Source organism: Monodelphis domestica, chromosome 5 (assembly GCF_027887165.1).
Source record: "Monodelphis domestica isolate mMonDom1 chromosome 5, mMonDom1.pri, whole genome shotgun sequence".
Classification (NCBI taxonomy): domain Eukaryota; kingdom Metazoa; phylum Chordata; class Mammalia; order Didelphimorphia; family Didelphidae; genus Monodelphis; species Monodelphis domestica.
In genome coordinates this window covers 3005366-3030950 of record NC_077231.1, presented here as the reverse complement: position 1 = coordinate 3030950, position 25585 = coordinate 3005366, and the positions used below count along the sequence as shown (strand labels likewise).

General features: G+C 48.4%; 1 protein-coding gene across 4 annotated transcripts in view; it reads right to left on the bottom strand.

Annotated features, from left to right (window-relative positions):
- XPNPEP3 (X-prolyl aminopeptidase 3) overlaps positions 1-25585 on the bottom strand; it is a 35000-nt gene that overhangs the window by 7482 nt on the left and 1933 nt on the right. For 2 of the 4 annotated variants that reach the window (XM_056797401.1, XM_001378055.4), the window contains exons 2-8: positions 20786-20902; positions 12711-13118; positions 11091-11293; positions 9537-9599; positions 6412-6525; positions 4350-4435; positions 3484-3664 (exon numbers count right to left, since the gene is read on the bottom strand). In XM_056797401.1, coding sequence (XP_056653379.1) covers positions 3484-3664; positions 4350-4435; positions 6412-6525; positions 9537-9599; positions 11091-11293; positions 12711-13118; positions 20786-20846 — 1116 coding nt within the window. In that variant the 5' untranslated portion in view covers positions 20847-20902. Of the gene's footprint in view, positions 1-3483; positions 3665-4349; positions 4436-6411; positions 6526-9536; positions 9600-11090; positions 11294-12710; positions 13119-19778; positions 19978-20785; positions 20903-25585 lie in introns of those variants that run through there. The other 2 variants (XM_007502563.3, XM_016425546.2) reach the window with 2 other exon arrangements.

Here is a 25585-nt window from a genome sequence, read left to right as displayed (position 1 = left end):
GAACCGTTCCCCAATTGATCAATGGTTAGAACATAAGCAAGCAGTTCTCAGAAGAAAAACAAGAAATTCTCCAAGCCACTGTTGATTAGAGAAATGCAAATGAAAGTGATACCACACCTCACCTCGCAGCTACCAGTTTGGCAAATGGGCCAGAAAAGGAAAATGACAAATACTGGAGGGGATCCAGAACAATAGGGACAGCACTGCACTGTTGGGGGAGTGATGAACTAAAGCAATGTTCAAAACGTGAATCAGAAACACCACTACTAGGTCTGCATCCCAAAGAGATCAAAGAAACGGGCAAAGGACTTAGTTCCACCACCAACTCTGTGGTGGCAAGGAATTTGGAACAGAGGGCTGGCCCATCCATTGGGGAGTGGCTGAACAAGTCGTGGTGTGGGACTGTGATGGAGTACTAAAGGGCCATAAGAAATGCTGAAAGAAAGAAAAACCTGAGAAGATTTGCTTGAACTGATACAGAGTGAAGTGAGCAGAACCAGGAGAACATCGTGCAGTGATCAGCTGTGAAAGACAATTCCAAATGATCCAGGAAGAAAAGTGCTACCCACCTCAAGAGAGAGAACTGATAGCTGAGTGCACCCTGAAGCCTTGTTTTCCCTAACATGGCTAAAGTGGAAATAAGTTTTGTGTGACTTCACATGTATAACGGGTATCATTTTGCTTGAAGCTGTTTCAGTGTACGGGAGGGGAGAGAATTTGGAACTCACACTAAACATTAAAAACAAACCCCACAAAACCAGGTAGTCCAGCCTGATAGGAAAAAAAGAAGTCAGGGTTAAAAACAAATCCAAATCCCACAAGGGCTGGAGCAGCAGATGGCTCAGTTTGGGCAGAGGTCCAGATGGTGCTCTCCTCCAGACAGTTTACCCTTCATACCCTGTTCCTGTAGCATCCCAGGCATATTCACATCTATGAAATATAAATGACTGTATGATCACTGTGTCTCCAAGCATAAGGTTATACCAAGGAGGCTTGTGAATGTAACCTTGACCTGGCCATGCGGCCCTTGGCTAACACAAACTCATTAACATGCTCGGGAAAGCGCGGTTTGCGATCTACACGCCCAAAGGTGTTCCCTCTGCCTTGCCACCCAATCTTAAGTGTCTATACTTTGTGATGTGGGTACTACGTCCTTGGGAGAACTGCCCAAGCAGGACAGGAATAAACTCAGAGGCAAACCCATGAACTTCCTCTTGGCTTTCTCTCCCCTTTCATGGAGCTCCACTGGGCTCCTCAATGACTCTCCTTCCCCGAGGCTGTAACCATCTCGGCCTGCATTCCCTACCTTAATCTCCTCCTCCTCCTCGTGTTCCTTTGTACCCATACTCTCCTATCAAAGGGAGTATCATAGGGGTTGCTTGCCCTATCCAACCACTGACTTGTCCTTGTCTTTCATTTCCACCCTGGTTCTCGGTTCCTACCTCTCCTCGGGTCCCATCACAAAGGGGAGCCCCTTCCCTTGTGGGACCCTGCTGGTCAGGGAAGTCCATTAAGGAAAAACCCCACACTTGGCACCCCAGATGGGACCCGAGGAGAGGTAGGAACCAAGAACCAGGGTGGAAATGAAAGACAAGGACAAGTCAGTGTTTGAATAGGGCAGGCAGACCTATGATACTCCCTTTGATAGGAGAGTATGAGTACAAAGGAACAGGAGGAGGAGGAGGAGATTAAGGTAGGGAATTCAGGCCGAGATGGTTACAGCCTCGGGGAAGGAGAGTCATTGAGGAGCCCAGTGGAGTTCCATGAAAGGGGAGAGAAAGCCAAGAGGAAGTTCATGGGTTTGCCTCTGAATTTATTCCTGTCCTGCTTGGGCGGTACTCCCAAGCCCATAGTACCCACATCACAAAGTATAGACACTTAAGATTGGGTGGCAAGGTAGAGGGAACACCTTTGGGCGTGTAGATTGCAAACCGCGCTTTCCTGGGGAATTGAATCCGAGCATGTTAATGAGTTTGTCTCAGCCAAGGGCCCCATGGCCAGTTCAAGGTTACATTCACAAGCCTCATTGGTATAACCTCATGCTTGGAGACACAGTAATCATACAGTCATTTATATTTCATAGATGTGAATATGCTTGGGATGCTACAGTTCCCTCCAGTCATCTCTCTTCCCAGATGGCCCGGAGGCAGATATGGGGCTCCACACGCTGGTCACTTTAAAACTCCAGAGCCAGCCCTTAACAGGAGCACCTGTGGGCTCCTCAGTGTTAAGGACAGAACATTGGTTTTGTGTCTTGTCCCAAACTCCAAACTTTTCCCCCACCTCAGCACTTCCTGACAAGCAGCCCTAGTTCTTTGGAAACTGGGTCAAATTGACATCTCTCCCTTTCCCTGGGCCAATTAGTCTTCTGTCCCATCTCTGTGTTTAGGCCCAGAGGCTGGATCTGTCCCTTTGGTGGAAGTCTACAGGTAATTTCCAGGTAGCAGTGGGCCTTCCCTGTGACACAAAGACTGTGCTTTGCAGAGTCTTTCTTGCTACCAGGAAATGACTTATTTCACAATTGCCCAGGCTTCAGTCTGGGGAGGGAAGCTGTCATTATGAAAATCATTCCTTTTGGCTGCCATGTTTGAGCACTTGCTAGCAGATTAGCCAGAGACTCTTGCATTGACACTGAAGAACTGGTTATTTATTTACTACGCTGTCTGAACTGGGAGGAATTTGGGCCTTTTGTCTTTAGCGATGGAAACAGCTCAGGGAAACTGGACATTTGCAGGGCACAGGGAGAGTGCTCGACAGAACCTGCTACTTTCTCCAAGGAGGAGCCTCCTAGTTAACACTAAATTCCATTTCTCTGAGATCTTGACAAAATTTTCCAAGAAAAGGACATGAATCCTGAGGCTTCAGCATAGTGGGCAGCACATAGTAGGCACTTAACAAATGCATGCGCCTCCCCCCACCCCCTATTTTGGGCAGAACATTAGTCTAAGAAATAAAGTCCCCCCTTCCCTCATCTCCCCCCACAATCAATTTCATTGCAAAGGGATTTGAACACCCAGTGCCTGGCCTTTCCTAGCCCTTTGCAAGGTGCTCGCACACCACTGCCCTGGTAAGGGATGAAGGGTGCACAGCAGTTTGGGCTGCCCCTCTCTATGTGAGACCAAGTAGACCAACCTGACCCTTTCAAGATCAAACCCAACCAAAAGGAGCCAGCTTAAAGTCAATCTGTGATCAGGTCACAGTTCTGAGATTGATCTCCCATCTCCAGGCCTTTGTCCTGGCCCCTTTCCTTCATCCTTTAAGAGGCAATGTTGAAGGACCCTGGTTCCCAGGAACAATCAGTGTCCCCTCACTTATTCTCTTTCTACATTTCTCCAGGTCTCTGTTGTCCCTCCCACAGAGCACTCTGAGTTCGAGTGGGGCTGCTTCATTTTCTGTCCTTGTGTCCCTGGGTCCAGCATGGGGTGGGCACAGAGCGAGGGCTGACTGACCAGCCAGGGCAGGAGAACTGAGGGGAGAATGCACCTTAAAGATGTTGTCGGCTCTGAGTCTTGTCAGCACCCTGAGCTCCTGGAGCTTTTGTCCTATCAGATTCAGCATGAGATTGTAGATGTTCTCCAGGCTTGTCCCAGGACAGCAGAGGGCCAGACAAGCCTTCTGGATGTCCAACACAGCTTCATAGAGTTCTGCCTGGGCTGCAGAGAACCTGTGGAAAAGAGGAGAAAGAAAGTCCTTTTGCTATCGCCAAAAGGGAAGGGTGAAAATCTGGGTGGGTAAAAATCATTGGCTTTAGAAAGCTCCAAGAGTGGCGAGGCTGTGGGTCAGAAACCCCTCACTACTATCTATGGGCTTGCAGGAGAATCATGAACTTCTCTGGGTCTCGACTGCCTCATCGGTAAAATAAGGAAGTCAAACTAAGGTCTTGAAAGTCCTTTCTTGACCCACATCTGGGCTCTAAGAGAATGGGAGCTCCTGGAAAGGAGGAACCACTTTAATAGCATATCTGAACCTCCTACAGCTGGCATAGGCCCTGGCACGTGGAAGTGCCTCTGGGCTCAATGCCCTTCAGCCTGCTAGGTTAGCACTGCTTCCTGTGACTTCCACTCTGACCCGACCAGATCCCCTTGGCTCCACCTGGGCACTACCTTGTCCCCAACCCTACAGCGACCCTATGTATGCTTAGCCTCCTAATCCAAGGATTTGGAATCCAAGGCTAGGAAGGCCCATTCTGGTCAGCCGGCTCAATGATCAACTCGCTCCATCCCTGCTAGCTGATTTACCCCATACTGCAAGTAGCCCTTCTTTGTGCGAACACCTCCGAGGACCCACCCAGGGCCCCAACTCTCCCTCATTAGGACAAGATGGTCAAGGGGTGGGGTGGGACGTCCTACCTTCCGTTGACAGGCCACGTTCGGGTAATGTCACTCACATAGCCAGAAAATTCACAGCCTCCGTCCAGTAGCACCATCTCCCCATCCTGTGAGGGAGGAAGGAAAGTCAGATGGGGGATTCCAGGCAGGGCTGTGACACTGGTTGGTGCTTTTTTCTTTCAAGGGGTCTGAACAAAAGAAGGAGAATCTGAGTGAAGTTTTCTGCTCCTTTATTCTGCCCAGTTGTCCACTCTTCTGGACACTCCTGTTTACGCAAGTCCTGGAGTTGCTGGGGCCATCTAGCTCCCCACCTTTTCCTCCCCTGCCCACACCTTCCTTCAAACTCTTTTTTGTCTGTCTGAAGCAGGTAGGGAGAGAGCAGATAGAAAACTGGGGCCCCCACTGGCCCAACCCTGCTTTTCTAGGTTTCAGGATGATTTTTTTCCTTTCTGTGACCCTCAGTGATGAGGTCATTGGTCCAGCCATTTGAGAGCATTAGCACTTGAGAAAACATGTAAAAAGGTGTCCTTGATAGCCATGATTCTGTTTTGAGCAATGGGAGAAAGTCCAGAACCCAGGCCTCTGTTGGGAAGGTTTCTTGCCTGCCACAGGCATCAGCCTCTCCTCCGGTCCTGCCCTCTCTTTGTAACTCCTCTCCATCCTGTAGGCCTTAACCTTCTGGCCACTTCTACACCCTGTGCTGATGGGAGAGTTGTTCCTGAGTTCGATGTATGGCCAGCCTTCTGAGGAGTTAGGGCAAGATCAAGGGGGTTTCAGTAAATGCCAGCTTCAGAAGCTGGCCAGCAGCCTCACGTGGCAGCCAAAGAAAATGAATTCCACTGTGGAGGGCAGGAGAGGCCCCGGGGTTTCTAGGCGGGGAAAGTCCTTCTATCCTCTGTCCAACAGTCAGTGCTGGGGGCCACAGGAGGGTGGACAAGGAAGCTCCAGATGGAAAATGGATTCCAGTCAAACAAAGGTCAGGCGAAGGGACTGGACAGTTTTAGCCTAGACAATCGGCTCAATGGGGGACTTGATGGCTTTGCTCAGGAGGGATTAGATTTGTTCTGTCCGACCACAAAGGGGGAACCAGGAGCAAAGCAGGGAAGGCCCAAAGAGGTAAATTTAGCCTCCTGACCAGCTCAGTCATCCCACAGTAAAATGGGCTGCCTAGAGAGGTGGCAGGTTCCCACCAGGCAGGCCTCTGGAAACGTACGTAAGCAAAGGCTGGTTGGTCACTTGCCACAGCAGGGACTCTTTTTTGGATGGGATTGGAGGAGATGGCCAGGGATAGCCTTCTTGGCCAAGAGCCTGTTCCTGTCTGTGACCAATCCTATCTAGATCTGCCCGACCAGTGGTCTTCTCCCAGCCTTTCTACCCTGGGGAGGAGTGGCCATCTCACCCATCATTAAGAGGCCCCCTCCTTTCACGTGCCGCTCCCCCCCCAGTGTCCCCTGGAGCAATGGCACAGGTGGGAATACTGACCAGCACTCCTATTTGCTATAAAGCACTGGTGGGGTAATACTGTTTCAAGAGCAAAACCCAAACTTCCTGAGAATAGTGATCAAAGTGTATCCTGGCACCTTCGCTCTCCCACAGGTGGAGGAAAGGAGGAGCTGAAGTGGGGTGAGGTGACCATGGGTCCTTGGCAGCTGCTTAAGTGGCAAGCCTGCCGCATCTGCCAGGTGTGAATGCTGAGCACCCCACCAGAACAACAGTCCGTGGTGACAACAATGGGTGGACTGGCACCTGCAGGGATTGGGCCAACCTCTCTGGCAAGCCGCCATGTTGTTATGTGCAGTGGGGCCCAGGTCTAGCTGACTGGCAAGACTGGAGTCTGCAGCTCAGAAGCTCATTAGCTAGGAGACATGGGGGGAGTCCCTTTACTCACCTGCCAGATGGGAGCAGCCCTCAAACCTCAGCTCCTCCCTCATTCCCAGGGTCTGGGAGTCAAGTGCTCTGTAGGATTGAAATCTTCACATGCCTGGAGGATTGGGGGCAAAGGGCTCGATCTACCTCCTCTTGGGCTAGTAAGCCATGCATGCTCCTTGCTGAGACAGAGTCCATCAAGGGATCTCCCACTTACCTTAATAATTTGGTTGTTCTTTACGTAGTGCAAAGTATTAGACCGGTTGCCACCAGCGACCACAGGAGGGTAGGCCAAGATGTCTGCACCCCGAGCCCGGCACTCAAATTCAAACTGGAAAAAGCACAGAGAGTGGTTGTTCTGGCCTTAGTCCATCTCCCTTTGCCTTTATCACACCATTTGCCACCAGAATATCCTTCAGGAGAGTGCTGGGACCTCCCCATGGGAGAGGCCATGGGACTCTGGGTGCTCGTGTCATACAGGTCAGACACAGCATCTGTTGGGTGTGGGCCTGGCCAGGCTGGGCTCTAAGCCTGGAGGGGCTGGGTGAAGAAACTGATTACTTCAAACAAGTGCAAGCCATGAAACTCTGAAGATCTATCAATCAGACAAATCCCAGAGAAGAACGTGGCCAGGGAGAAGGCGGTTTGAACAAGCTGGCACACAAACTGCTTTTCTCTTGACCTTAAGTACCCTAGTTATTGAGCCTCCGATACCGCTGACATGGTGTAATGAGCATTTTGGCCAGTCACTCCTCCATAACTAAAAGGGAGAGCGGCTGTGATGTGCATTGATAAAGGAAGCCCCCCTGAAGGAGGGACTGCTTCTGCAGGCACTGAAGCATCTCTTCCACCTAAACTGCTCACTCGTGTGTAAATGTGAGTTGTAGGCCATTTTTGTCAGGGCCTCAGCAAATGGCAAGAAGGTCCAGTCACCATCCACCAGGCACTGGCTTCCTAACTTTTCCATTCTTCTTTAAAAGATCCTTAGCACTCCCTCCTGGGGCTCTATTCTCCAAGCTGACTCAGAATGGCCCTTTAATCGGCTCTCTTCTAATCACCCTGGCTCCTTCCTCTGCCTCCTACACACCTTGTTTTCTATGTCCCCATCCTGGAAAGGCCACAAGTGGACCCAAATCTATGCAGGACAGAATGGGGGTTGAGCTGAAGGGACAATTGGCTACCTCAGGGGAGAGAGGCTTGACTCCTATTCAGGTACCTCAGCTTTCCAGAGGCTTATTCTTTAAACAACAGAATGATGTGGCCTGCTGACGCACACACACCTTATGACCTTTTCAGCCTTTCAAATGACCACCAGGCCACCAGCCTACTCTTTTCAGCTGAGTAAAAATTGATGCTGGGCAATTAAGTCATCAAGGATATGACCTTTCATTAATGTAGTTCCTGGGAGGCCAAGGCTGGGGGAACAAAGGGCTGCTACTTGGCTAGGCTACACCATAGGGCGGGCCTACAGGCCTTCATTTGCCATTTGTAAAAACAATACATTTCCCTCTTTTCCAGTACACAACTTGGCACTGTATTTTTGCTCTACTGTATTTTTTGGTTCTTAGGATATGTACAACCTTATTTCAGATGTGTTATTTCCTTACCTGAAAAAAAAAAAGAAGCTTCCCTGCTCTAAGATTCTTTTTTGCTCTGACCTTCCCTGTTCTAAATTTCCCCCTAGCCCTGACACCCCCTGTTCTCAGGCTCCTCGAAGATCTGATTTTCTTCCTTCCCTATTTCGACATTCCTCATTACAAGGACCCCCCTTGCCTCTAAAATTCAATGAAGTGTAGAATAGGGAAAGAAGAAAAGGCAGGAACAGGAGCAGAAACCAAAATGCTGGGAAATACACAGCTAGTAATAAAAACTGCTGGGAAAATTGGAAGACAGTGTGGGAGAGACTAGGAATTGATCAACACCTCACACCCTACACCAAGATAAACTCAGAATGGGTGAATGACCTGAATGTAAAGAAGGAAACTATAAGTAAATTAGGTGAACACATAATAGTATACATGTCAGACCTTTGGGAAGGGAAAGATTTTAAAACCAAGCAAGACTTAGAAAGAGTCACAAAATATAAAATAAATAATTTTGACTACATCAAATTAAAAGTTTTTGTACAAACAAAACCAATGTAACTAAAATCAGAAGGGAAACAACAAATTGGGAAACAATCTTCATAGAAACCTCTGACAAAGGTTTAATTACTCAAATTTACAAAGAGCTAAATCAATTGTACAAAAAATCAAGCCATTCTCCAATTGATAAAGGGGCAAGGGAAATGGATAGGCAATTCTCAGCCAAAGAAATCAAAACTATTAATAAGCACATGAAAAAGTGCTCTAAATCTCTTATAATCAGAGAGATGCAAATCAAAACAACTCTGAGGTATCACCTCACACCTAACAGACTGGCTAACATGACAGCTACGGAAAGTAGTGAATGTTGGAGGGGATGCGGCAAAGTAGGGACATTAATGCATTGCTGGTGGAGTTGTGAATTGATCCAGCCATTCTGGAGGGCAATTTGGAACTATGCCCAAAGGGTGATAAAAGACTGTCTGCCCTTTGATCCAGCCATAGCACTGCTGGGTTTGTACCCCAAAGAGATAATAAGGAAAAAGACTTGTACAAGAATATTCATAGCTGAGCATTTTGTGGTGGCAGAAAATTGGAAAATGAGGGGATGCCCTTCAATTGGGGAATGGCTGAACACACTGTGGTCTATGTTGGTGATGGAATACTATTGTGCTCAAAGGAATAATAAAGTGGAGGAATTCCATGGAGACTGGAACGACCTCCAGGAAGTGATGCAGAGCGAGAGGAGCAGAACCAGGAGAACATCGTGCACAGAGACTGATACATTGTGGTACAATCGAAGGTGATGGACTTCTCCTTTAGTGTCAATGCAGTGATCCTGAACAATCTGCAGGGATCTAAAAAACACCATCCACAAGCAGAAGATAAACTGTGGGAGTAAAAACACCAAGGAAAAGCCACTGCTTGACTACAGGGGTGGAGGGGATATGACTGAGGAGAGACTCTAAATGAACACTCTAATGCAAATACCATCAACATGGAAATGGGTTCGAACCAAGAACACATGTGATAACCAGTGGAATTGCGCTTCGGCTATGGGAGAGGTGGTGGGAGGGAGGGGAGGGAAGAAAAGAAAATGATCTTTGTTTCCAATGAATAATGTTTGGAAATGACCAAATAAAATGTTTAAAAATAAAATAAAATAAAATTCAATGAAGTTCACTGTGCCCTGGCCACTGGCTCAAGGTTACCTGCAAACTCATTAAGAAAGCTTTCCCCTTCAATAATCACGCCTCACCTTTGCATAAAGAAATGCTTCATCCATGGGGGCTTTGCTAGCAAACATGGTCTCTATGAAAGCCTGCCAAGGGAAAAGAGGAAGAAATAAGAGATTTCTTTTATCCACTCTGACACATCCTGCCCTAGACATTTGGAATACCAGGAAGTCCCTCCTTTTTCCCAGGGCCTGGAAGATCAGGGAACCAAGAATGTTTGCAGTGACTCCAAAGATCGAAGGCTGTGGAGGCAATCGTGAAGGTAGAACCTTCTTTTGCAGAGGGACCAAGTGAGCGCTTTGTACTGAGTGATGGGTCAGAAAACCTGGCTCAGGGCTTACTTTTACCACTGAATGATCTAAAGTAAGTCTAAAAACCTCAGTCTTCTTATTTCCAAAGTAAGAGAAGCATCGCCTGCTTCATTAAAAACAAAACAAAACAAAACAAACTTTTCTAGCTGTGTATTGTGGGGATCAAATGAGTCAATGGAATCCCACCCATCCACGAGGCTAATGAACAACTATTTCCCAAGCAGCAGCTGTGTTCCAGGCGACATACTGGGTGATGGGGCCACCAAGGGGAAGCACTCCCTGCCCTCCAAATGGGCACCTTGCTTCTCTTGGCGGCCATGAACTCCTAAGACTTTCCAACAGATACTACCATAGCGGTCTGTCCACAAAGGGACAGTCTGGGAGTGACCTGGGGATGTCATCTTGTCTCTTTAATCATTTCTCATAGAGGGGCAGATGCAGAGACAGTGACACATTACGGCCACCAAGACAGGGGAAGGGAGAGTTGTTAGAGCTGAGTCTGTGGAGCAGTTGGTGAGTCCACTTGAGTCTCTCGAGTCCTCGTAGCAGAATGTCCTTCATCGTCTGAGTATGAACCATGCCTGCGAGACACTCGGCATGAGAGGGACTCAAATACCAAATGTCACCTCTCGGAGCCCTGGTTCAGATTTCTCCCATTAATGACCAATGAAGGGATGACTTGCTTTCTTACAAACCCGACATGCTGCTGCCCTGTCCTATCACCATTCCTGACCATGTGCTATATATAGTTCCAACAATATTATTTTTAAACACATCTTGATTTTTTCTCCTGGGTTAGTAAGTCCAATAAGCATCTGGTAGAAGCCTTGTGTGTAGATCTGATGTAATGGATTCCTTCTTGTCTGGGAGCTCCCCAACTCTGCCCTAGGATCACCTTCCTTCTTGAGGCCTCAGTTTCCTAATTTGTAAAAATGGGGGGGGGGAGAGTACCAGGACTGGCTGACTTCTAAGGTCCCTCCTCCCATCTGTCCATCCTGGGAAGCCGGCCCTTTCTTGGGCATGGGATGCTCGGGTTGGGTTTCAGCTTCCCGACCCTCGAGAGCTCCCTCCAAACTCTGCAGTTCTGTGATTTAGAAGTCTGAATACAGGCAGAGGTGGCATATGAGAGAAGGCATGACCACTCGGTAGAGGCTCCCAGGCATGGGACACACCGTCTCAGAAGCTGGACGGCTCCTTATATTACGGAAGAGAAAACGCTACAAAGAAGGCCCCCGTGGGCAGCCCCTCCCTGGGCCCACCGTGTACCTGTGATGTCAGCCGGCCAGCCCCCTGCAGGAGAGCGATCTCGGCGGGGGATTTGATAAGCCTGAGGTGCTGCACCAGGTGCTGGACAGTCCTCACCCTGTTCTTGCTCCTGGCTTTGGCTTCGGTCAGAGGGTGCATGTAGTCGCAATGCAGTTGCGAGTGTGACGGCTTATTCCAGTCGTACCACACTGTACTTGTCTCCGCTTCCGACAGGAAACAAAGAAAACAAGAGGCAGAGGGAAGAGTCACCATCAGAATGGGTCAAATGATACACGACTCTCTGGTGGGCTCTGTAAAGGTGACCAAGGGGGCAAAGACCCTCAGGGCCGGGTCGTACGCCGTGTAGAATAGGAATCCCTGTCTGCTGGTCATCTGTCCAAATTTGTGCTGTCCACACAGATAAGCTGGTGGTAGCAGTGAGGCCGACGTGCCAACTGGACAAGTGTGACTTTGGGGAGGTGCTGAGCCTGGCCGTGGAGGCAGGAAGGCCTAGGTTCACATTCTGCCTTGGATTCTTAGGGGCTGTGGGTGGCTGGACAAGTTCTTTCGCCTCTGTAAAGTGAGGGGGTCAAAGCAGCTGGCTTCTGGGGTCCCCTCCAGTTTGAGAGCTAGGTTCCTGGGACAAGAGGCAGTGAGTCAAATGGCTTTTCTTCTATAGACCATGGCCAGGTTTCCACCTATATGAAGCTGACATCACTTCCCGAATCTGGTCCAGGGAAGTCCAAAAGCCACCCTGAAAATCAAGCCTTTGGTTTTGTGGCAGTAAGCCTCACCTTCAGATTTGCCCCCTCTTTTTGGAAAACCCAGACCTTCTGCCTTGAATCAATACCACCTATTATTGGTTCCAAGGCCGAAGGGTAGTAAGGGCTAGGCTATAGAGGTTGAGTGACTTGCCCAGGGTCACACAGCTATGAAATAGAGGAGGCCATATTTGAACTCAGATCCTCCTAACTGAAGGCCTGGTGCTCTATCCACTGAGCCACTTACCAGCCCATCAAGTCCTTTGTGAGGCTGGGGAATTGGCCACCCCAAATGGACAGGCTCAAGTTCAGCATCCTTAGGGCCCAAGAGTTAATGAGTCTTCTACTGTACCCCTACCTAATAGAGAGGAGCCCCAATTCCCAGGGAGCCGGCAGGGAGAAGGCTCTCCAATAAAGATTCCAGGCATGGTCACGTTTGTAGCCAAAGTGAGCCAGGCCTGACCCTCTCCCTAGTTTTGACCACCAAGGCTCAGGGTATGAGATCGCTGGCCCAAGAATACAGCCTCTAGGACCCTCACTCATCAAACAGGAAATCAGTTCTGGTGCCTCCACTTGCATTTTGCTTGGCTGCTCTGCCAAAAAAAGGGCTCATCACTGCTCGTCTCAAGGAAGTAAAGGAGAAATTCTGTCCCTCTCTAGCTTCTCCTTAGAAGGGATAAGGATGTCCATGTGCTTTTGGCAGAAATTAAATGCCATTCACTAGGTGACTGGCAGTCTTGGTCCAGTGGGCCAGAGAAGACCTGCTAGCAGCTTGACTTTCAGCAGCCGGGGATCTAGCGGCACTCCCAAGGGACTGAGGGCCTTGGATCTCAGTGACCCCCCGCCCCCACCCCCGCTGGCTCCTTTGCCTGTTTGGTACCTGTCAGTTTGGGGAGCAGATGCTTGAACTCCTCCAGAGGGAAGGCTTCGTCCACACCAGTGAGAGCCACTGCTCCGTCAGCCCCTGACCGTGGCCCGTCCCAGAGCTCTCGGCTGGGATCCCTCCGGGGAACAAAGAGCACAGCCTTGTGAGCTGGGAGCTCCTTGTCAGGGAGGCTCTGAAGGACCAGAATGCTGTCGGGCTCCTGGAATCCACAAAGGTACAGGAAGTTGTTGTCCTGGTGGAACGTGTAGGGGATGTCATTGCTCATGTAGAATGTGGGATTGGAGAGCAGTATCACTGCTTGGTCAGTCCCCCCCTTGCCTTGGGCCTCTTTCTGGATCAAAGCCATCAGTCGGTGCCTGCGGAGGGCATATTCCACTTGGGACAGTCCTGGAGTCACCTCGCCTAAGGATGACAGACAACAACAGCATTTGGGTTTATGTGGGGCTAAGTTACAGATGAGGCACACGAAGACAGAGGACATGCAAGCCCACACTCTGCTCCAAGATGCTGCTCTGCAGCTACAAGGCTGGGGGAAGTGAGGTGAGGGCTGGAGCCACAGCAGAGGGTTCGATAGGGAAGAGCGCCAGGTGAAGAAAGAAAATGGGCACGGACCCCTGGTGGACCTGCATAAGCATGCCCCCAAGATCACTCTAAGCCGGTCTTTCTAAAATGCCCAGTCTAAGGGGCAGCTGGGTAGCTCAGAGGATTGAGAGCCAGGCCTAGAGAGGGGAGGTCCTGGGTTCAACTCTGACCTCAGACACTTCCCAGCTGGGTGACCCTGGGCAAGTCCCTTGACCCCCATGGCCTAGCCCTGACCGCTCTTCTACCTTGGAGCCAATATACAGTAGTGACTCCAAGATGGAAGGTGAGGGGTTAAAAATGAAATAAAATGCCCAGTCTAACTGAGAATCCAATATTGCCCTTAAAATTTCAAAACAATCTGGTTGAGAAGAAGTACATCTGAGGACGCTGAGCACAACAGAGAAGTCGGAGGGTGCTGGCTTCCTGCAGAACAGCTCCCCATGAGCCGGCCACACGGGGGAGGTCCTGGTGCTAAGGCAGGCCATGGCACATGGACGGAGATGGGGAGATCGAGGATCTCCAACTCCCCCTTTAAGGGGGTTGCAGACTGTGGGGTAGCTCGGACATACATGCTGAGAATGCCAAAGAAAGCAGCAGCAGCATCAAGCTGGGGGGTGTTTGAAATGAACAGAACGGCTCCTCAAAGTGGGAGGAAGGGCAGGACCAATTCACACTATCATGTGCCACCGTCCTATGGAAGGGCCTTTACTAGTTCCTTTTATGACCTTTCTTTGGGTTTGTTTCAACCATTACCTTCTGTTTTAGAATCAACACAATGTATTAGTTCTAAGGCAGAAGAGTGGTAAGGGCTAGGCAATGATGGTTAAAAGACTTACCCAGAGCCACACAGCTAGGAAGGGTCTGAGGACAGATTTGAACCCAGGACCTTCTACCTCCAGGCCTGGTTCCCAATCCACTGAGCCACCTACTGCCCCCTCCCCATCAACTACTGAACAGAATCCAAACTCCTCTGCTTGGCCTTCGGGGCCTCCATCAATTGGTGACATCACCTAATCTTTTCATTGTTACTCAAAATCATCTCTAAAATCCACTGGGCTTCCTTATTGCACTTTTCCCTCGGCCTGGAATTCTGCTTACCCATCCATCTCCATAACAGGTCCCCCGACCTTGTCCACTGTCCTAAGGGACTTTCTGTAAAAATAGGGACAGCCTCTGTGTGGGGAAGGGAGACCTAAGAAAAAGGACCAAGCCCACAGTTCATTGGCATCAGATGTGCCTTCTCTTTTTGCTTTGCAGGAATTTGATGGAGGTGGAGGACCACCAGCTGCCCAAGTGTTCCCACTGGAGAAGTTCAGCCCAGAAAGATGGACCACAGCCGGATGGAGCTTAGGGGAGGAGATCTAGCCTGTGCTGCCCAGGGCATGGCCATGTGGCCTCTGGAGAGAAGCGATAGACAGACAGTAGTCTAGGGAAAATGGGTGCAGAAGGCAACTTTACCAATGAGGCTAGGGTTAGCTGTTATGGAATCTCAAAATCAAATGTGCTTCGGGTAAAATGGCCAGGACCAAGAGGAAGGAAGGAAGGGTCAAAGACAAGAAGACATTCGAATCATGCCAATGACCATTAAAGTCAGGCAGCAGGCACTCCCCAACCTTGGAGGCCAAATGGGAACAGAGTTTCATTCATCTAAGAAGGGTGATCATGAACTCTCCGAGGACCAAAAATCCAAAGCAAAGATGGCCAATGAGGAATAAAGCAGATTCTAGATGGGTCTTCCCACGGACCTCATTTGGCTTATCCCAAAATGGTGATGTAATACCTGAGCTTGAACAATGAATAGACTTCACAGCAGTCAAGAGTAAGTCAATGAGTTACTGTCACTACAGAGGAAGAACGTAGTATTGATTCTGAATTCCTTGAAGTAGCGAGGTTTAGTGGATGGGGCCCAGGACTTGTTATCCAGAAAACCGAGGATGACTCTAGGCAAGTCTGTCTATGGCTCAGTTTTCTCTCCTGTAAAATGAAGCAGGTGGCTTCAACAATCTCTAAAATAGATGAGGCTGAGAATGGTTTCATTTGCTTGATTTTAGTGTCTCACTGTAATAAGCACTGTGTAAGACTTTATAAGATTTATTATTAATAACTTAAGTAGAAGAAAGGGATAGCCTTAGTAAAGAGGATTTTCCCAGCCGCACAAGCTAGAGGGGTTACACACAACTTTATCAATACAGCATAAGCAGGTAAAGTGGGGATGAAAGGAAAGGGATTCTGGGAGATGAAGTCCAAGGGTACAAAATTCTATTTACACCACTATCAGGTCCACGTGCCATTCTCCCCAGGGAAAGGTCTATTGAAATAGAGGTGAGAGAGCCATACATAATCACCAAATGGGAGCAAACAAGCCTCCAGCAAGCAAGGAAAACACATTTGCTTGCCTACACCAGAGGAGACTGTGGAGGAGTTGGGGGCAAGGATGAAGACTCTTGAAGGCCAGGTCGGATGAGGTCAGGCTGAGCGACCACGGGGCTTTTCTTCCTCTTGGGTCAGATTTCATTAAGAGTTCACCTCCCCAGAAGGGCAGCCAGGTGGCTCAGTGGACAGATAGCCAGACCTGGAGACCGGAGGGTATGGGGACAAAGCTGGCCTTGGGCCCTTCCAAGCCACTTAACCTCCATTGCCCAACCCTTCCCACTTTTTTGCTCTGGAACCTATATTTAGTATTGATTCTAATACAGAAGAAAGGGGCTTCAAAAGAAGAGTTCACCAAGAACACATATTTCTCTATGGTAGATCATATTTGATTTTCCCCACAAGAAATGGACAGCTATGTGAAAGGGAAGGCACTAATTATTACATATCACGTCTGACCCTCAAGGGGAAAAAAAAAAGTTCACCTAGAGATCTTAGGATCCAGACTACTTTCATACTGGAAAGCTAAAAAATGGAACTTTTTCTCCCTGTACGAACCCCCTGGTAATTACGTCTGGCTCAAAAGAATGGACTTTGCCACAGCGGAGACACGGAAGACTTTGTACTATCAAGCAAAAGGCTCCAAACTGAGTTGTGGCACAGTGTTCTGCATTCCCATGGTGGGGAGAGGATCCAGGCCTTGTTGCTTCTTGTCCCTTTTTGCTTTCTGGTCATTTCATTGGTCTTTTCTATTCTGTGGCCTGGAGAAAGCCACCAACTTGTCCCACAAGAGTCGCCTTAGAGAATGTGGCTATGTGTAGGCCTCTGGGCTCTCTGTGAATTTCACTCATCCTTGCTCTACCTCCAACTGTCATTCACAACAGAACTGACCACCTCGTTCTGGAAAGCACTGACCAAGCCCATGATATGTTCGGCCAATGACCTAAACGCTGGGGCTGGGAAAGAAGAAAACGGTCCTGGTCCTCCAGGAGTTTATCATCTAACAGGAAACGATGAGCAAACACATGATAACGTACAAATAAGATAGAGACCTCAGGAGGAAGGGGCTAGCATCCAAGGAGACAAGGAAAGCTTCTTGCAGAAGAGGAGATGATAGCCGAGACCTGAAGGAAAGCCAAGGAAGCTGGGATGCAGAGCCTAGGAAGGAGGGATTCCTGACACAAGAGAAAGCCAGTGGCAAGGCATGGGGTCAGAAGATGGAGGAGGAAATTCAAGGGAGGATTGGTTATTCATTCAAACAACCTTAAATTTACTTTAGACACATATATATGTGTGGAAAAGATCAAACAGGAGAGGTGGAAGGGGTCTAAAGAACCATCTACTCCAAGCCTTTATTTTTTATAAGAGGAAACTGAGGCTTGGACCAAGTGGCCTATCCAGGCTCACAAAGCTAATTAGTGGCAGGGAAGGACCAACTCAAATCTTTTAGCATAGGACAGTATTTGGACAGGAGTCTATGTAGTAAAGCTAGTTGCTATGGCCCAAAGGCATTAGTTATCAGCTGCCCACAAAGCATTTAAAGAAACATGATCACACTGAAGTTCAGGTCATCACAAGGCAAGGGACCCCTTCTTTCCATTTGCAGAAAAAAAAGGAGAAAAAAGGCTAAGGCAAGAATCTTGAACCCTAGCGGTTAATTTGGCAATTTTGATACTCCGGACAGTGGACTGCAAGTCCCAATGGCATTCTTGGATGAATTCCAGCTGATAAGCCTGGAGCTAGGCAGGCATTCTCACACCTTATCAAATCATAAATGGGATCTCAAGTGGAAAGAGACAAAAGTCAGGATTGTACTCAACACCGGGAAGCAGGCAGGAGCAACCTGGTGATTAAGGCTATCACCTTGTTGTTTAACCAACCGGGTGCTTTATTTGGGAATAAATGCTCCCCCTGCTGACCCTCCATGTTGCCAGAAGGTTCCCTGCATGTCTGAGGGGGCTTCTTTCTCTAGGAACTTCTCGCACAGCCCTACTCAAGAGAACAAGAAAAGAATTTCTCTTGATTTCCTCTGAAGGAACGACTACAGAGAGGAGATAAGTTTTATAAAGTTTGAAAATAGACTCCAAGGACTAAGCCATTCGGAACAGCTGCTTCCTGTTAGTGTGTCCTGAAGCACATCGGGCCAAGAGTTTGGCAGACCCCGTCCTGAGCTTGGACCAGGACTTCACAAGGTTTGCTGTGGTTCACTACTGCGGGACTCCAGAAACATTTCCTCTCATCAGCTTGCATCTTCAAATTCCTGCTGTAGCTCACTTCTAGAAGCGGTGTTCCACGGGCCTTGTTTTAGCACACAACTGCCAGAGGGGAGTGAGGGGAGCAGAAAATCCAACAAAGTTTCTTCCCCAAGAAAACCCAGAGCCGTTTGAACATGTAACAAGTGAACGTGTAACATGTTCTCAAAAGTCAGACGGTACGTGACCTGCCGTTCTTTTTCTCAGTATTACTGTTCATTTTTAAGGAGATCGTCCTGACAAAAAGAATTCCTTTTGTCACCCCAAACCTAGGCAGGGGACAACTTCTCGGGGAAATCTGGTGGAAAAAAAGGGTGTTACCCTCGCTAGCTAGCTCTGTAACCCCCTTGCCCATCTGTCTTGGGGTTGTTACTCAGAAAATAAGGGTTGAAAAGAAAAAGAGGCAACTACATTGCTGCCTGCCCAGGAGGAAGACAAGCTTGGAGCCGGCCATTTAAAGGAGGGAGAGGAGGAGCAGTACAGCTCCCTCCTGCCCCCCAGAGGAGGCGCTACTGGGGAGCCCTTCTCATTTTACAGACAAAGAAACTGAGGTTAAGTCCAGAGCTTTTAACTTTCTGAGCCTGGCCATGGCTCCTCTCACCTCCAAAGCGCCCCCTGGCGGCCCAGGGCTTTTATTTCATCTCCTCCTTTGGCAACTGGCAGCCTAAGGCTTTTTAAAGGGACGGACTTTATTTTGGATCTTTGAAGGGAACTGATGTCAAAATCCTGAACCCGATTCTTGTCAGCCCTCCCTTCTAGGAGCCTTGGTCTACCAAAGAGAGCTGAGGGGGAGTCTTCTCCCTTTATAATTCTGCTCTTCAGGAGACCCCCCCAGAAGGCTTGTCATTCCAACTCCCCGGCCATGAACCGGCCACCAGCGAGCGACTTTCCGACTTGAGCCACGGCCTCATGCAGATCCCACCGAGAAGCCTGGGGAGAAGTGTGACCACTTCTCAGTAAGTCCCAAGCTGTTAAGCAGCTGGATCTCCTCCCGCCTTCTCTCCCCAGCCCCGAGTGTGGAAGAATGTGTGTGCTGACCCTGGGTAGATAAACTGCAGAACTGGATCCCTGAAGGACTCGGGTGCTCCTTGTTTCCAAGAATTCTGAGGCCCAGCTTGATGCCATTTGCAGAAAGTGGAATCTGTTAGAGCTAATGGCTGTGGGAGCTTCTCCTGGTTCCCCCCCCCCCCCCCCCCCCGTACTTTCCCAGGAGCAGTTCAAGAGTTCTGAGGCTTGAGAGAGGGCCAACACGCAGCCAGGCACCCGTCCAAGGGGAGCCAGGGGAGTCCTGGGGCCCCTCCAAAGTGAGCTGTGCTGTACGTGATTTCCAGATTCACCAACACAAATACAATATAGTAGTGTACGGCAGCCAGGCGGTCAATTATCATTTATTATGCAGCTTTGGGCTAAGCACTGAGCAAACAAAGAAGGAGCAGCAGACGTCCCCTTCTCAAGAAGCTTTTAGTCTCTAAGGGGTGACAGAGAACATGCAGGTGACAAGTACAGAATACCCTGGGGAAAATCAGCCGAGGGAAGGTGTTGGGATTCAGGGCAATCAGGAGTGAAGGAAGCTGGAGAAGTCAGGAGACAGCCCACAGCCCACAAGCATGCTCCGAGAAGAGCAAGGAGGCGGCTGGCTCAAGTAAATCGAGGAGAGGCTTGATGCAGGTAATAGGGGCATCCTTGTCAGGCATGTAGTCTGTCCCTTTAACATCATCCCATCCCCAGGCCACAGTTTCTGGACCCAAGCTAAGACGGCGACTTTAGATCTGTAAAGGGCACTGAAAAGGTTTGCTACACTTGGCATTTGTCCTACAACCCTCCCCAACAATGGAACCCAAGTTTCTAGGAATTGTACCTCTTTGAGGTGAGAGAGGGAACACAAGTCCCCTGCAGCAAGAAGGCTTCTGGGATGCCCTCCGCCTGATGACACTGGCAGCCTCCAAAATACAGTTCTCTGGTGCTCCCAAGATTCACCCGACAGTACGTACTTCCTTCCGGCACCTGATGCCCCTCGGCAGCACCCGTGGATTCTCCAGAAGCACGTAACCCGCACACTGACCAAAGGGCAGGGCGGGTCAGGCAAATACAGCTCACCACCAGAATGTCATCTGCCTCAAGAAGTCAAGGGTTTTCAAAGCGGATCTAAACTAGGTCACCTTAACTTCCAGCTTTGAAAACCCGCTTTCTTGAGTGGGGAGTCTCACGAGTTCCAATCCAGCCCTCCCCGAGAGCCCCGGTGCCATTCGCAGAGTGAAAGAGAGGGACATGACACTAGTGGCAGCGAGCTGACAGAACTCATCTTGCCCTGAGCTCCAGAAGAAGTAGGAAATTCATTCCTTGAAGCCTGCCTGCTTCAAGGGCCACCTGCTGGCTGCTTTTAGCATTCACTGGCTGAAGGGAGCCATGGCAGCAAAGGCTCCTCTCCAAGGACTCAGGAAGCTATCAGCATCAGGGACAATCATGCACAGAGAGGGGGAAAAATGACTCAGTGGAGTAGCAAAGAGCTGTCTAATGCCAATCAATGAGCACCGATAAGACCCCCACAAAGGGCCAGGCACTGTCCTAAGGGCTGAGAGTCCCCAGAAGGGCAGGACGTACTCGCTGGCCTCGAGGAGCTCACATTCTAATGGGGAAGACCCCAACACAAAGTCAGTGGTCCAGAATAGGAACGTTAAAAAATGGACCAGACTTCTGTACCGATCAACTTAAAGCCTCTCCGAACACTGTGATTGGAAGGTGACCCTAAGGCTCATCGAGGCAGATGCAAGGTCATACATTGTACCAGCAGTAGAACCAACCTCTCGGCCAGATGTGGTGTTACGGTTTGGGGGGATCACTGCCCAGAAGCTGAGGACTCCTTACCTGGTCTGAGAAGGTGTGGGTGTGTAAAGGGGCTGGGCTGGCCTAGGTAGCGGCTGGGCATCTTCCTCTCTGGGATGGGCTGGAGGGAGAACCTCCTCTGTAAACAAGATGTGCACCCTAAGGAAAGAGTAGAGAGGAGGAAGGAAAATGAATAGGCCTCAAGGGTCTATGGCATGGGGGCAGCTAGGTTGTACAGTGGTTAGAGCACCCAGACTAGAGATGGAAAATCTTGGGTTCAATACTTCCCAGCTACATGATCCTGGAGGAGTCATTCAAGGCCTACTGCCCCGGCTTTACTGCTCTTCGGTCTTAGAACTAGTCTATGGCATACAGTTAATCAATGGGCATTCATTCATTGATTAACACACGCTAGGCCTTGGGGGAGGAATGAAGCAATCCCACTACAGGCTTCAAAGGGAAAGCTGTTCCCTGCGTTCCCCACCCTTCTCTTAGACAAAGAATTCCTTAATTTGCTTTAGCATGAAAACAGATCAAAAACAATGCCAAAGGCAAGAGGGCAACACAAGGACATGTAAAGCACACACTACATGGGACAAAAGAGCCTTGTTGACTTGCAAGACTAGAGCTCTGCATACAGAAGGCATTTAATATTTGTTGAACTAAACCGAGCTGGTAGGGTTTGGGGTGAGGAAGGGCATGACCTATGACCTTCAGCTCAAAGCCCATTAGACACTGGTTTCTTGGAAATGAATTTCAAGGAGGCTGCTGAAATAAGGACACGTGGCCCCTGGCATTCAATCAAGGCCGGCCTTAATTTGGTTCCAACTTCACTTTCTGGCCTTATTTCACGTTGCAGCTCATGTTTTTAAATAAGTTTTCATATTGATATCTTTTGTTGTCCTTAGTCACCATAGTTTCCCAAAGTCAGAAGACCAAAAGAAAAGGGGAAAAAATCAGCACAGCCGCTGTCTGTCTGTCCATCCGTCCATTCATCCAGCTTGAGACTGCTGCAATGAACCCTGCCTGTGGATGGAACCTCAAGTGATAGAAACATCTTCTCCAGTCTCCCTTCTTAAGCAGTCTTCGTCTTTACTCTGAATTTCTGTGGTATAACAAATACCTTGTGGAGTCATTGTGTCTCCCGTTTTCTTGGCTCTGACAGCTTCCTTCCACCTGTTTCATGCTGATCTTTCCATGCTTCTCTGGATTCATGGCATCTGTTCTTTTTTTTTTTAAACCCTTTCTTTCCATCTTAGAAACAATACCATGTGCTGGTTCCAAGGCAGAAAGGTGGAAGGGACTAGGCCATTGGGGTTAAGTGACTTGCCCAGGGACACACAGCTAGGAAGTGTCTGAGGCCACATTGGAACCCAGAACTTCTGGTCTCTAGGTCTGCCTAGATTTACCTAGCTGCCTCATATCTGTTATTTCTTAGAGGATGGTAATATATTCCATCATATATACCACAACTAGTTTGTTCCTTCTCCAATTTATGGATGCTTGTTTTATTTTCAATTCTTTTCCATCACAAAAAATGCTTTTCTGGATAATTGAATGCACCTGAGGGGCTTTCTTTTTACCAGTTACAACCTAGGTTCTGGCCAAACAACTCTGGGCCTCCTTGCCTGCCCTCTGTCACCTTCATGCCTTTTCTTTGGCTTAGACACCAAAGCTTGGAATAATGTTCCCCAATCTTGACTGGTCATAGTCTTCCATTTCTGCCAGGCCTCTACCTGTCTGTCTGTCTGAAAGCCATCTCTCTCCCTCCTCAGATTTCCTTAGAGCTTTTCTAGACTTCTCATTTGCTATTATCATATTCTTGCTGGCACCACTGGTTTGTATATAACGTGTTCCCCTATTAGATTGTAAACTCCTCAAGGGCAGGAACTGGGCCCTTTTAAAAAACCCTTAAATGCCTGGCTTCTGCATGGGGCTTTATAGATGGTGAACAGTACATAACTACGGTTGGGCCGAGTCTTGAAGTTTTATTACATTTAATTCTACTCAATTCAACCTACATTGAAGTGCCTACTATAGGTTTGAACCCCAGGCCGAAGGGTGAGAAAGGACCATGCCAATCTTCCCCACTCTTGCATACCCCTTCACATACAAAGGCAAGCACCTTGCCCCATGTCATATCGCCAGGGAGGAGCCACAATTTTAGCCCAAATACTGACTCCAATCCAGGGCTCCACACTATACCACCAATTTCCCAATAGCTCTAGCCAGGGTGGAAAGAAAGATTAATTTCATCTCTTCTGAACCAGAACACCAACGAATAGGAGATGTTTTAGAATGAGATACAACCTGGGGTTCACATTTTGATAAACAAATAGCTTGCAAAGAGCATTATTTATTCATGAAAATGATTCTCCAATTTCATGACTCACTTGAATATGGCCAAAGAAAAGCTGTTCCCAAGCCTTCCTGGGGTGGAGAAAAGTGATCGCCCTTCAACCCACTTGGTTTTTGGCTCCCTATTTTGTATGTGAGGGAGCGGGGATGGGAAGGCCAGGACTGGAGGAGAGAGAAGGCAGGGCCAAAGGGCTGCTCAGAGGGCAGGATCTTGGCAAATGTCTCATTTCAAAGAGTAGCAAGGGCAGAGCAAATCCGAGGGAAAACTTCTAGCCACACTTCTATAGTGCCCAAGGTTGATGTAACCTTTTGATCCCAACAAGTCTGTGAAGTGCTCTTAGGAGTCTATTTTTACCAAGGAGGGAACCGAGACTAATAGAAATGAAGTGACTTGCCTAGGGTTACAGTCATTACAGGCTCAGAGGAGCAGTATTCAAATCCAGGCTTTCCAGACACCAAATCCAGCATTCTCTACACTCTTTAGGATAGGGAGAAGGTTGGAGCGTGTATTTTATGCTTCATGCATTCTTTATAGGACTTAAAGTAATGGCCAGTGGGCGTCTGCTCTAAGAACAGGTGTTGGAATTTGTCTTTGTATTCTCTGGCCCTTAGCATTGGTCTTGGTGTGCAATTTAATAAATATTTATTGAAGGGCAGGTAGGTGGCTCAGTGGATAGAGTAAGGTCCTGGGTTCAACCTGGCCTCAGACCCTTCCTAGCTGTGTGACCCTGGCCAAGTCACTTAACCCCAATGCTTAGCTCTTACCAATCTTCTGTCTTTGAATTAACACTACTATTTCAAAAGCAAAGGGTTTATTTTTAAAAGGAGTTTGTTGGTGCTCATTATCCATACGTCCTGTCAAACATAAACTAGGTGAGCCAGCATACAAATAAGCATTAAAAAAAACCAAACCCAAATCCATCATCTTCTGTCTTAGAATTGATACTGAGTATTGGTTCCAAGGAAGAGGAGTGAGAAGAACTAGGCAAACAGGGTTAAATGACTTGCCCAGGGTCACATAGCTGAGAAGTATCTGAGGCCAAATTTGAACTCAGGACCTCCCATTTCCAGGCCCGGCTATACGTTATTCACTTTTCCACCTAGCTGCCCTATTTTCAACTGTGCTTTCCTGAATAGGGATACTGTTCATAAAAGTCCTAGTAACACTCCTCCAAACATTCTGCTGGTAACACACATTCTTGAAGTTTGGGCAAGGAGAGGAACAGGTGAAGAGTTCAGGTATTAAGAAGGGAAAGTCAGCTCTGATTTCCATTAGACACCAGTCCCACTGACCTCCCCACTCAGTTAGGGAAGAAAGGACTATAGAAATGCTGAGTAGATTCTTAATGAGCAGCAGCAGCAGGGCTAATGCATATATAATCTTGAGAGTCTAGACCACAATTCAAATGGATTCCATCTTTGTTAGTGGGATTTTTTTATCTTCTGCTCAGCCCTTCAGCTTTCTCATCTATCCAATGGGGACACTACTTGCCCCACCTACCGCAGAAGTGTGAGTGAAGTTACTGTTGAGGCCCCAGAAGATGCTCTTCACATTTCCTCCACTCCCAAGCCCAAGCAAGAAATCTAATTTGGCTCAAGCCATATTCCATCTTTCCTGTATAAATTTATGAGGTCCTTTTTCAACACAGGTTAAACTAGATGAGCGAGTAAATCAGAAATTCTTTCCTTGCCATTTAAAAATGAGACAGTTGAATGATGAGAACAAAGAATCACGGATTGGAAAGAGGAGCATTGTCATAGAAAGGCTTGGCAAAGGCCTGGTTACAGTCTGAATGCCCAAGGTCTCTGAATCAGTCTGATCCAGTTCAGAGAGGTCAAAGCACCAGGATGGGCAGCTACATTTTTCAGACCACAGAAACTCTAGACATCCTTAGTGAATGAGGTAGCTACCTGCAGCACCGTAGGCTAAGAGTTGGGAGATTCCTAAGTGCTAGCTCTGCCATTTACTGTAAACTATGTAATCTTGGGTGGCTGGCTTCACAGGTCAGCTAAAGAATGTTATTTACCAAATTTTTTAAGTGCCACAGGAACGAGTTATTAATCTCTGTTAAATCTTAATGACAAACATAATGACAGTCATTATAGTTTGGCTTCCCCAATTTCCCAGTGAAGGGTCATCCACAAAGTTGAATGATAGTGGCTCTTCAGTGTTGAGCCAGGGTAGGTAGTTTGGAAAGATCACAGTTTGAATTGGGAGGGGCCTTAGAAAGGGCCTATACCCAACTCTGGTTTCCTGGAAAAGAGAAGATAGGGAGATAACTTTCTTTGGGGGAAAACCACTGGATAATCACAGGATGGATAACTTGCATGGAGACCAATGCTGACATAATGCATAGAACAATCTGTCTGTTGCCCCCTGTGGGGCAACAAAGTCTCCCAAAGAGCAGGAGGCCTTCCTTGCACTCTCCCATCACTGTTCACTTGCAAGTTCTTCTTCTCTGGCCATCTGCATACAGTCCCTTG